The sequence below is a fragment of the Salvelinus sp. IW2-2015 genome, unplaced genomic scaffold (assembly GCF_002910315.2).
Source record: "Salvelinus sp. IW2-2015 unplaced genomic scaffold, ASM291031v2 Un_scaffold3508, whole genome shotgun sequence".
NCBI lineage: Eukaryota > Metazoa > Chordata > Actinopteri > Salmoniformes > Salmonidae > Salvelinus > Salvelinus sp. IW2-2015.
This window is the reverse complement of record NW_019944788.1, coordinates 48120-61042: the sequence shown is the minus strand read 5'-3', so window position 1 is coordinate 61042 and position 12923 is coordinate 48120. Positions and strand designations below refer to the sequence as shown.

The 12923-nt window shown below is 43.8% G+C and overlaps 1 protein-coding gene across 1 annotated transcript in view; it reads right to left on the bottom strand.

Moving 5' to 3' along the window:
- LOC112076002 (stAR-related lipid transfer protein 13-like) overlaps positions 1–12923 on the bottom strand; it is a gene marked incomplete at its 3' end in the record, with an annotated part of 64905 nt that overhangs the window by 7913 nt on the left and 44069 nt on the right. Inside the window, exons 2-3 of the mRNA XM_070441141.1 lie at positions 9987–10058; positions 2722–2789 (exon numbers count right to left, since the gene is read on the bottom strand). Coding sequence (XP_070297242.1) covers positions 2722–2789; positions 9987–10058 — 140 coding nt within the window. The remainder of the gene's footprint in view (positions 1–2721; positions 2790–9986; positions 10059–12923) is intronic.

The following is a 12923-nucleotide window of genomic DNA, read 5'->3' as shown; positions in this document are numbered from 1 at the left end:
AAGATCTCACCCCCTTCTGGTCACCACGGTGCGGGTTCAAATGATCACATGAGTAAATGGTGAGTAAAAAATCCCATAGAACCCACACCACACTCGGGGAGGACCTAGTAGATGCACCTGCAGAGAGCTGGGACCACGTAACAAAGCCTACCATCAAGTAACACACTCAGCACGCCTTAGGGACTCAATCCTGCAGTGCAGAACCCTAGAGCGTGTCCCGTCTGCTTAGGGCGTACCATGTCTCAGGCCCCGTCTCACTGAAGTTTGCTAGAGGCATTTTTTGACTGCATTCCCCAGAAGATAGATTTGGTATGTATGATGTCAATATGGTCACCGTATAAACACCAACAACTAACTACTACTTTTTGGTAAAGACTCAACTTCGTCTGTGTTCGGTAGGACAAGGAATGCTGAGTTGCTATCTCAAAACGAACACCATAAGCTCTGTGAAGCACCTCGCGGGGTGGACACATCATGCTTTTTGGGGCCTGTTTTTTTCTGCAAAGCAGGACCTTAAGCGTACGACTGATGCCGCTCCTGTAACAGGAAAGAAATGACTGGGTGGCCAAATGTATCTCACGTGCAGATTTTGAGTGAAACACTACATCTTTTCTATCACAGGCATACAGGGCATTGAAGATGAAAACGTTGGCTGGGTTCTTTCAGTCATGACAATGATCCCAACACACTGCCTGGCACGAAGGGCAGTGGCTTCGTAAGAAGCATTTCAAGGTTCCTGGAGTGGCCTTAGCACGCATTCACAGATCTCAAACCCATCGAAAATCTTTGGAGGGAGTTGAAAGTCCGTGTTGCCCAGCAACAGCCCACAACATCACTGCTCATAGAGGAGATCTGCATGGAGGAATGGGCCAAAATACCAGCAACAGTGGTGTGAAAACCTGTGAAGACTTACAGAAAATGTTTGACTCTGTCATTGCCAACAAGAGGGATATATAACAAAGTATGAAGATTAAACTTTCGTTATTCAGACCAACATACTTATTTTCCACCATAATTTGCAAATAAATTTCATTAAAATCCTACAATGTGACTTTTCAGGATTTTTTCTTCTCACTTTTGCCTCTGTCAATACCGTTGAAGTGTACCTAATGATGAAAATTACAGGAACTACTCTCATCTTTTTAAAGTGGAGAACTTGCACAACTTGCGTGGCTGACTAAATACTTTTTTGCCCACTGTAGGTTGTAATATGGCTTTTTAAATTTTTCTGTCTTGGCTTTCCCCATTGATTTGACCCACTCCACTGCTACTTGATTCTCATAGTTTGGGAGCCAAGATATCTCTGCTGCTTTAGCCAACCCTTTCCTGCTGTCATGACCAAACATGTTTTGTCATAGCAATCATCATTGGCTGAAGGAGTAAGACTGACATCCAGGCTATGTCCACAATTCTTTACTCTTGCTAGTACAGCCTATACACTTAAGCTAAGTGGTGTTTTTCTCTTTCCGTCCTACCCAGCCTCCTGTTCTTTGGGGCAAGAGGTACCAGTACCTCCTGGAAAAACTAGCCAGTCCTCATTCACAACAGGGCGCAGACCATATGAATTCTGCTTACACACTCCAAAAGATTCCAATTTAAACACAGAACATGCAACCGATCCGTCCTGATGGCCATACTGCTCTCGTGTGTATGACAGTATTTAGTTTTTAGTCCTTGGCGAGACAATAATTATACTCTCAAAACAAGGAGGGAATTCTGGCTGCGACAGATATTACGGCGCGAGAGACCGTAGGAGAGAGGAAAGAAAGGGAGAGAGTGAGTAATAGTCAGGTAGGGCATAGATACAATAGTTGTATGATTCATCCATGTTTTTATTTTTGCTGGACAAATATCCTCCATTAGCATTAGCATAACACTTGACAATTTATGCATATAACAAACGATGGGGATAACCATAGGGTCCGATGTAGAATAAGTTTATCATTGTCATTATATGTAAGTACAAGAACAAGACATGGAGACATCCTATTGATAAAGCAGCCCCGCGTTCTGCATCTTTTGCTGCATGTACCAGTCCGCTCTCCTGTAGCTCCCAATCCAGTTTACCTTGCCTCCCACCTGCCAGAACATTCTGAGGAAGTGCGGTGACGCTCTTACCGTGGTTGTTCCTCGTCAATTGAGTCCATGACGTGCTAGCGTCGATGACAAAGCTGGGTCACCAGCGTTCTAACAGGGGGGCAATAAAGGGCCGTTCAGATAATAATTATATTACGGTCTGTGCCTTTCCTCTCCGTCTACCAGAATTCAGAAACGCTATGACTTTCCGACTGAATCTGACTTATCCTTAAGGTGGGTTTGGTTGGGACCGGGACTCCTCACCCACTGTGTCTCACTGGTGTTCAAGTAAGATAGAGCCATGTGAGACGGAGAATGACTTATCCTACTCATGCTGAGGTCATCAGACCAGGGCCAACAAGGAGATTGCTATTGTTGCTTGGGTTGTTAGTTGGCCATCCTCTTAGAATCAGGATGGGCGGAACATGCACTATTACAGCAACAAAATGCCAAATGTCATTTTAGCAATGGCCATACTGTAATGGTATTAGGCTCCCTCGTCGCCCCTGTGCCCTGATGGGAGACACAGGATGTGGCAGAGGTTGGTACCAGGGAACAAGAGGTGCACTGCCTGGCTCGATACACTTGTCTCCATCTAGTAGGGTAAATCGAAACAGTGGACCACAAGCTGCGAGGGTGGCTCACCAAACCCCCGCTCCTGGACGGGCAGCTAAAGACGGGTGAGACAGCCTTTCCTCGTTTAACGCCCAGCACTTAATCACGGAACGTGCCTGATTATCAGTTTGTACCTCTGATGACTGCTGGACTGCGCGTAACTTAATAAGCCTGCCCACAGGGCAGGGGAATGGTGATCACTGGTTATTATACGTATTCACTCAAACGATTTACCACAGTATAATTAACATGTATTTAACCTTAACGACGTTGGGGAGTTTGGTGTGTTCTTGATAGCCAGCTGACTTCTGGAACTCATCTCTGCTCAGTGGGTGGCTGAGGATCGCTACATGCACTCTCAAGCAAAACATCGGCCTTTGAAACTCGTGTGTGACACGAGTACATTTCAAGATTGGCTGTACTCCATCTCAGCTGGAGGCAGGAACACAGGAGAGACCATGGCATGGAGAAGAGGGTTGTCTAATAGACTGAAACAGAATACCAAGTCAGACTCAGGGGAGAGTCTATTGTGAAAAAGTCATTCAGTAAATACGTAGATAAAATACTACAGAGAAGATCAGGTCAAATTACAGCATTGCAGTATGAAAAACAGCAAGTGTCACTACATCGCCGGAGGAGAGAGAGACGGGACAGGACCAGGAGAATCGAAGCATTATAACAGAGGGGGATAAAAAATAGAGAATAGTGTATATTCGACTTATAGAGTAATCACTCGCGTATGTGTATGATTTTAGAGATGAGTATCTCAGGGACACCTTCGCTTGCCCAACGGTGGGCTGAGGTGGTGAGTGTGTTCGAGGTGATATTGTGTGAAGGTAAGCACATTTTCTCTCCCTTATCTCGCTATGTTATACTCACTCCTCTTCATAAAATCAAGCCCGGCCCGGCTTCATCTGCTTGTAATGTTTCCTCATGTCATGGCGTCCTTAGGTCGCGCGATATCTTTTCGGGAAGCGTACTCCTGTATCAGTGTAAGCTAAATGGACCCCACAACTGCCACACTGGTTCTGTTCCGGAAGGGCGTGATTACCTGATGGTATTTTTATATACCACCACTGGAACTATACGCGTCCTTCAGAGCATGAGAACCACGACGTGTTATCTGGTGATGGTGAGAGAGTTTATTATCTCCACCTATGATTTACACTACGTTAGTCTAAACGCCACGGGCGTCTACAGGCTGTTCCTCTGCTCCTTTCGGGTGTAGCCCTGGTGAATCCACTGCTAGAGCCATAGCATAATATTTCAAGACTAATATTATCTGGGTCGCCAGAGATGCAACGGTGTGCTTTACTGTGACCCTTGTGCTACCTAATCACCCTCTGTGCCTCTACGCAAAGGTAAGGATAACATCATGAACCTACAGTGTGGATGAGGCTGTGGTCGGCTGGTGGGCTAAGCAGGAAATACAGACATGTTCCTACATGCAATAGTGTACGACGTCCGTCATCGCACAACGAATCACCGTAGTCGCATAGCTTGTGTTTCGCGTCAGCCATCACCCGGATAGATTGGTGTGGTCAGAGCACCTGCGTGGATAAATTAGACCACTTCATAACACTTTAAAACGGGTTGTGGGATCTCCATTGATGCACCTGTAGTATCCATGTAATGAGCTCACACAGTGTTTACCTTGTCTGGCTGCCATATGAATTGTAAAAAGTCGCTTATAGCTCTTGGTAACAATTCTAAAACCTCTCTAGAAACACGTCTTCTGGTTTACTGATCGCTTTGGGCGACACTCATCCCTCATCATCAGCTGTAAATGGAGGTGGAATTGCTGGTATTGCCATGCCTTTCACCCTCTTGTGCTCCTGCAATTGTAGAAGCTACTCCTCTATTTAGATAATGGTCTAGTATTGAGTCTCACAAATCTTAACATCCAGTGTTATATCAGTCCATGATCTACTGTGGTGAGTGTATGTTACCGTGATTCGTCAATATTAACTCTTGACCCAGAGTCAGGGAACCAGCAATTATTCCCACTCTCTGCCATGAGTGGCATCTCTCTTCTGCTGTCACAGTCAATCCTGAGGAGTAAATTCTGACATTAACATCACATCTTTACATTGAGATGCACTCAGACCGGTAGTTGAATCCAACTCTCACATGATGTGTAGAGGGTTCTTTTGATGTGACATTCATGACGTATCCATTTCCATCTGTTCACTACTCACTCTTGGAGCAGTAAAGGCTCGCACAGTTTAATTCCATGACAAGTTGAATGTCAGTTTAATAAATTGTAGCAAAGGAGAGATAGGTACTATTACTCCACTTACAAACACATCGTGTCTCCACACTATCATTTATCACTTCATTGTCTATTTGTAGGAGAGAGGATATACACCTCTTATCGCGAGTGACAGGGCTTCTTCTGTCTGAAGGTTAAGACCATTCCAAATCTAAAAAAGAACACATCCCCTCCATTGATATTCATTGCATAAGCTGTTAGAAATCGCATCCCATCAGCATGATTAGTTCAGCAGCTTATCATCACGCAGACGCTAACGTAATTGCTTATTACCCCCTCATGCTCTCAGCCTGTCACGCAATGGATTAGACTCTCGTGATCGGATGGTAAGACCACAAACTCTGTCCTTTCCTCTGTTGTACCTCTCTGCTGGGCAGAAGGGTTTGTAAACGAACAGGCCCTGGTAACTGTCTCCCTGTACTGGACCAGGAGTACGGCAATAACCCTGTAATACACCACTTTCATAACATCCCTTCCACTCGCATGACACAACAGAGCTAGACGAGACTCTCGCAAGCATAGCACACACATCACACATCTTTCAGTCAGTATAGTGAGACAGCAGCTATTACTATATGATGGGTCTCTGCTTCAGATGAGGAGTGTTGCACTATACTTGTAAGCCTACTGTAAAATCCATGTAGTTCATATAATGAGTTTACAGAGTGCAGCATTTATTAAAACAAATGGCGTCTATACTGGAAACATATCTCTATACACAATTTGATAATGTGTTGTTTTCATGGAATCTCCTGTGTTTAGGCACCTTCTTTATGGCTGGCAGGGGCAAGTATTGAGTAGCTTGGATGAAAAGGTTGCCCAGCTGCACCCTGTCATCCGTGCTCTGTGACCCTCTAGGTGTGCACTCCAGTAGGTCTCATAGGTGCGCCTGCTACTCCCACGTCCCATGTTGTATTAATAATATCGTCATATTATTACTTTAGGTTATTTTCCGGATAGAAAATCACCGTCAAGTTTTTGAGAGAATAACTGCACGTCTTGGAAATGATGTCACTGGTGAGTATAATCTACTGGAGTGAGACAACTAATCACATCATAGGCACTGGCAAAAACGCTCTAGAGAAGTAAATGTCAAACAGGAAGTGGGAATATCTCTTGTTGATGGGTCATTGGTCACACTCTGGCTCATACCTAGTGCACCCTATTTGTACATACACAGTAGCGCGAATAGGTTTGTCTTATTGTTGGCCGCTTCCTAATGCTCCTGTTGCTCACCCTACTCTAGATTCAACCGTCTTTCGAAACTTGAAGGGAGGGCAGCGTACTCTCTCTGTGCTCGTGATGTGGGGCCCGCGATGAGAGTCTCTTCCTCCGATGTCAGAGGCGTTCAATGGCAGAGAGCTCAGGTCCTGGGTCACGTGCGTTTCACATGATAGCGCCTGCGTCCAGTGGCTTTTTCTAATTACCAAGACAAATGGAATTCTCCGGTTGGAACGTTATGGAAGAATTTATGATAAAAACATCCTAAAGATTGATTCTAATATCTCTAGTTTGAAATGTTTTCTACGTCCTCTACCCATATAACTTTTTTGTAACGCTTTTTTCGTCCGACTCGTTCGGCTGGACTGCACGAGCGTTTGATTTGTGTACTAAACCGCCCTTAGAGGAGGAGGAGTAGCTCTATTCTGGACATAAATAATTGGTGGACATTAGGCGACACTGCAAAGCATTTAATTTGGAACAGGATCCTGGGAGTGCATTCTGATGAAAGATCAATCAAAGGTAAGGGAATATTTATAATGTTATTTCTGATATCGTTGATATCATCCAACTCAGGCCGATAATATATCTTTTTTCTTTCCCTGAGGTGGGCGCCGCTTCAAGTATATACTTGCAAACATGGTTTGTCTTTCTTCCGTAACAGTTTTTTGAAATCTGACATCCATCTGTTGGCGGCTATTGCATTAAAGGTATATCTTTAATACATTCCATTGTAAATAACAACTTGGAGAGTTTTCATAATCATCTCATTTATGATGAGGTATTGTACTGTAAAATTGATCCCGTGCTTATGGCTGGTCTCTTACAATGCTCGACCCATGGATGTTCTTTAGAACTAACGTGAATCGCTAACGCGCCAATCTGTAGTATCCTAAACTCCGATTTTTTTTGATAATATCCCTGTGACATACCTGAACTTATCAAACTCGAAATCATTAATACCTGTATTTGGTAGTACCATGAAGTCCTACTGAGGTACCCATCTGATTGAAGATCATAAAGGTTAGTGATTAATTTTATCTCTATGTTGTAAAGCTTTTTGTGATCTTCTCTGAGGTTGACCTAACGTTACTTTGTATTTCTTCTCTCTTCTTTTCTGTTGTACCTACTTGGTATCTCTTTCTGTGAACAGCAATAAACTGCTTCGTACTCGTGGTGAATCATTAGTTTTCTTGTGCTAACTGTTCTTTCTGTGAAAACGTAACGTGACTCCTGTGACCTAATTTCTTCTCTGTGACCTAACTGGTACTCTTTGAACGTAATCTTATTCTACTGGCTAATTTTCTTGTAATCTCTCTGTGACCTACTGTATCTCTCTGTGTCGACTCTAACTGTATTACGTCTGTGAGCTTCTAAACTGTTTTAGTCTCTCTTTGTTGTACCTATGTATCTGTCTTTGTTCTCGTGACCTAACTGTTATTCTCTATGCTGCTAACTTTTCTTCTCGGTTTTTCATGACGTCTCAATCATCCTCTGAACATAGTGTCTTCTCCATGAAATAGACGTCAGCCAGCACCCAGAAGAAAGTAAGTCTATCTCTGACCATCTTTCTCCCGTCTTTATTTTTTATCCTCTTTTTCCAACCGAATGAATGTCACAGAGAGATACAGTTAGGTCACAGAGAGATACAGTTCTAATGTCACAGAGAGATACAGTTAGGTCACAGAGAGATACAGTTAGGTCACAGAGAGATACAGTTAGGTCACAGAGAGATACAGTTCTGCTGATACCATCACCTCTACTGTCCGATGGGAACTCTGACGCTGTGTCTTAAATGGCACCCTAATTGGTACCCTAATTTGCACCATAATTGAAACCCTACYTGATTTATAGTTCACTACAMTTGACCAGTGCCCATAAGCACAAACAGCCAATTAGCTAGCCAGTTAGCATGCCATGAATAGCGTTAGCCTGAATAGAGGCTAGTGTTTCACTTGCTGCTGAACTAAATGGTACTCGGACATACTCTCTAGCATGCTTAGCTATGGAGCTAACAGTATGCTAACGCTACGTGACTACTCCACAATACGCATTATAACACAGTGTATGTTATCTTTCACCAACCCAACTAGAGTCAGAACAATGTAGTCTACAGAATGTTGTTAGTTCTAATTAATGTAGTCTACAGGATGGTGTTAGTTCTAAGTAATGTAGTCTACAGAATGTTGTTAGTTCTAAGTAATGTAGTCTACAGGATGGTGTTAGTTCTAATTAATGTAGTCTACAGAATGTTGTTAGTTCTAAGTAATGTAGTCTACAGGATGGTCTTAGTTCTAAGTAATGTAGTCTACAGAATGGTGTTAGTTCTAAGTAATGTAGTCTACAGAATGGTGTTAGTTCTAAGTAATGTAGTCTCAGAAAATGTTGTGTTTGTGTGTTTCTTTACCACAGCGGTTCACACAGGTCCCTGTCAAGAAGTCATGGTCCTCTTTCACTGACAAGATATCGATAGGAAACTGGAGTCTGAGAGAGAGAGAGAGAGAGAGAGAGAGAGAGAGAAGAGAGAGAGAGAGGAGAGAGAGAGAGAGAGAGAAGAGAGAGAGAGAGAGAGAGCATGAGAGAGAAAGAGAGAGATAGAGAGAGAGAGAGATAGAGAGAAAGAGAGAGATAGAGAGAGACGAGAGAGAGAGAGAGAGAGAGAGAGAGAGAGAGAGAGAGAGAGAGAGAGAGAGAGAGAGAGAGAGAGAGAGAGAGAGAGAGAGAGAGATGGATTCCCAGCAAACGGCAAGCAGTACTATAGTTAGAGGTCAGTGAGTCACTGACTTGCTATGTTTTCACAGACTATGGCTGTGTCCCATTCATTTGGACACAGCTCAGGCTTACAGCTAACAGGCTACAGGCCAGACACTGAAAATAAGTTTCATCTGGGGGGAATGACAGAGTGTCTTTGGAAAAATACACACACACACACACAACACACACACACACCACACACACACACACTCACACACACACACAGTGGTTAAAATACGTACATGCTTTTCTGTTTGTGTGTGTGGTGGAGAGAGAGGGTGAATCTACAGTAAGCCACAGAACACAATGCTGGTCCTAACCTGTATATTAAGACTATTCTTATAGTACAATAATCAGAGGAGGAGGAGGAGGAGAGGGAGGAGGAAGAGGAGGATGAGGAAGAGAGGGGGATTAGAGGGAGCGGAGAGTGACTATTAGGGATGCGGTAGAGGAGGAGAAAGCAGAGGGGGATAGTGGAGCAGAGTGCATAGAGATGGGTAGAGGAGAGAGAGAAGAGAGGGGGATGAGGGAGGGAGGGAGGGGAGGGAGGGAGAGAGGAGGTGTGGGGAGAGGCGAGGGAGGGTGTTCCAGGAGACAGAGATAGCAGAGGCCATTCCCATGACCCCTCCCTCTAAATTACAGATTAGAAATAGACCCTGGGATGGAGGGAGGAGAGGAGGGTAGAAGAGATGAGAGATGAGAAGAAACGAGGAGAGGAGGGATTGAGGGAGGGAGAGGAATTTAGGGAAAAGAGGAGATGATGGTGAAGGAAGAAGAGAGGTAGAGGGGGAAGGGAGAGAGGAGAAGAAATGACTGAGCTCTCAATATGAGACACAACAGCTGTTGAAAATGCAGTGTGAAAATGCAGTGTTGAAACGCAGTGCGAAAATGCAGTGTGGAAATGCAGTGTGGAAATGCAGTGTTGAAATGCAGTGTGGAAATGCAGTGTGGAAAAGCAGTGTGAAAATGCAGTGTGAAAATGCAGTGTGGAAATGCAGTGTGGAAACACAGTGTGGAAAAGCAGTGTGAAAACGCAGTGTGTGTATACCTTCGTAGAGCTGGGCATACTGTGGGAACCCTGCAGCCCTCAGCCAATCACAAGCCTCCTTGGCCTCGATCTCTGTAAGACGGGGAGAGAAGAGTCCCGTTAGGAATACAAACACACACAATGGTGAAAGTGTATTGGAGCAGCCATGTAAACCTGGATGCCAGGTTGCTTTGCTTTAACCAATAATACCTTTCAATGATGGAAAGAAGGAGAGAAAAAGAGAGGGACAGAAAGAGAGAGATAGAGAGATGGTAGATATTGCATTCATTTTCTGTGTATCAAGTTTACAAACCAGCATTTCGAAATGTTCAAAGTTTCATATATTTAACTTCTCAGATGCATTCAGATTCAGTCTCCAAATTCATTACTCTAAATTCAGATTCGAAACCAGAGACAACATCCTGGTACTTTGCCACATCCTGGTACTTTACCACATCCTGGTACTTTACCACATCCTGGTACTTTCTTTACACATATCGGAACTTTGCACTCTGGTATTTGCCACATCCTGGTACTTTGCGCACATCTGGTACTTTGCACTCCTGGTATTTAACACATCCTGGTTACTTGGCCACATCCTGGTACTTTGGCACATCTGGTATATTACCACATCGCTGGTACTTTACCAATCCTTGGTATTTACACATCCTGGTATCTTGCAATCCTGGTAACTTTGCAAAATTGGATGCCAGTTTATACAGTGCATCGTTTTGTTATAAAGCACCTTATTACGACCAACAACTGCGACCTGTATGCTAGTCGGCTGGCCCTCGCTACATGTTCCGTCGTTCAGAACCACTGCTTCCAGGTATTACAAGGCTATGCTCGGTTAACAGTGCCAGCTTATTCAGTTCACTGGTCACGATGGCTACATTACAACAATTCCGAGCACCGCGCTCCAGAGGTGTATCTCACTGATCATGCCTAAAAGCTAAAACCTCATTTGGACGCCTTTCCTTCAGTTTCTTCTGCTGTGGACTGGAAAGAATTTGCACAAATCTCTGAAGTTGGAGATTTATTCCCTCAAACTTTAAAAATCTTGCTATCGAAGCAGCTAACCGATGCTGGCAGCTGTACATAGTCCCTCTGTAAATACACATCCAATTTACTACTCACCCCCATACTGCTTTTATTTATTTCTTTTCTGCTCTTTTGGCACACCAGTATACCTCGTTCTTGCACATGATGCATCTGATGATTATCAGTCAGTTGTTTAATTGCTAAATTGTAATTATTCGCATGTATTGCCTACCTCCCATGCTTTTTGCACACATTGTATATAGATTCTCTTTTTTTCTCATGTTATTGACTTAGTTTATTTGTTTACTCCATGGTGTAATCTGTGTTGTCTGTTCAACTGCTATGGCTTTATCTTGGCCAGTGTCGCAGTTGCAAATGAGAATTGTTCTACTAGCCTACCTGGTTAAATAAAGGTTGTGAATCAAAAAAATAAAATAAATAAAACATCCTGGTAACTTACTTCACATCCTGTGCTTTTTGGCCACTTCCTGGTACTTTAACCACATCCTGGTACTTTCACACTCCTGGTACTTTTTACCACATCCTGGTACTCTTAACACATCCTTGTACTTTGCCCACATCCTGGTACTTTTACCACATCCTGGGTTACTTTACACACATTCCTGGTACTTTGCCACATCCTGGTACTACTTGCACATCCTGGTACTTTTGCCAGCAAGGAATGGTGGAAGAGAACAGATGTTTCTGCGGTCAACATATTAAACACGTTTTCTGGCGTTTTATAAAGCCAACGTGCCATGTTGAATTGATTTTGTTTCCTCTGAATGTGTCTCTAGTGTTTGTGATATAAGACCCATCCTGAACGCTCACATCTCTGGAGCATGGTCATGCATTCTGTTCCCTCTATGGTGCTAACAGGAAACGCAGGACACGTTGGAAGGAAGTGCGACAAAAAACAGCAAATTGGGCTCAAGAGTTTAGCGTTTAAACATCTAACCGCATTTTCATTTCCTAGTCCTTAAAAACTTAAACGTTGTTTTTTTTTCGTCATAGCAGCACAGCCAGACCACCAAGGTGGTGCAGAACCCTCTTACATTCTTTGGGGTACTACAGTTCTCGAGTTCGGCTTATTCGACATCTGACGAACATATCGGAAGGGATAGTAGATGGTAGAGTTGAGACGTTTTGGTCTGGATGGTGGTTGGGGAGGCTGATTAAACAAGGGGATTCAGGTGAGTGAGGTGGTCTTTCCTCTCTCTTCTCTCTCTCTCCCTTCTCCTCCTCCTCTCCTCTCTCTCGTCTCCTCTCTCTCTCATCTCTCCTCTCTCTCTCTCTGCGTTCTCTCTCTCTCTCTCCTTTCCTCTCTCTCTCTCTACTCTCTCTCTCTCTCTCTCTCTCTCTCTCTTCTCTCTCTCCATTATATGGAGTTTCTTGCTAAGGACACATTCCAATACGGAGACAATGCCCATATATGGACGTTCCTGCTGTGGATTGACGTGTCATCTGAGGTTTAAGATCTCTCCTACCGAAAACTGAATTTGAAACTTCACCAAATATTCCTGAAAACAACGTTACAGTGAAGTCTGCCAAAACACACTACTGTGAATTCTATAGTATTTATTCCCATAGTATGCATTCAAGTATTTATTCAATAGTATACTATGGTATTTGTTCATGTGGGGGTAGAATATACATCGCTGTAGTTAGAGGAGCGGCTGCCGCACCCCTACCTCCTACTTTCGTTCCACACACGCAACACACAACCACCACACACACACACACACACACACACACACAACACACACCGGAATGTTTAATGTGTGAATCTATTCGGCATTCCTTAATTCATAAGGGAGACATTCCCAAGCGAACACTGTCTCCTCCAGAATGCCGCTAGCAAAGATCCCAAACAGACGGAGACCAGTGCACGTGGGCTTCGTAAGTCCTCATTATAAG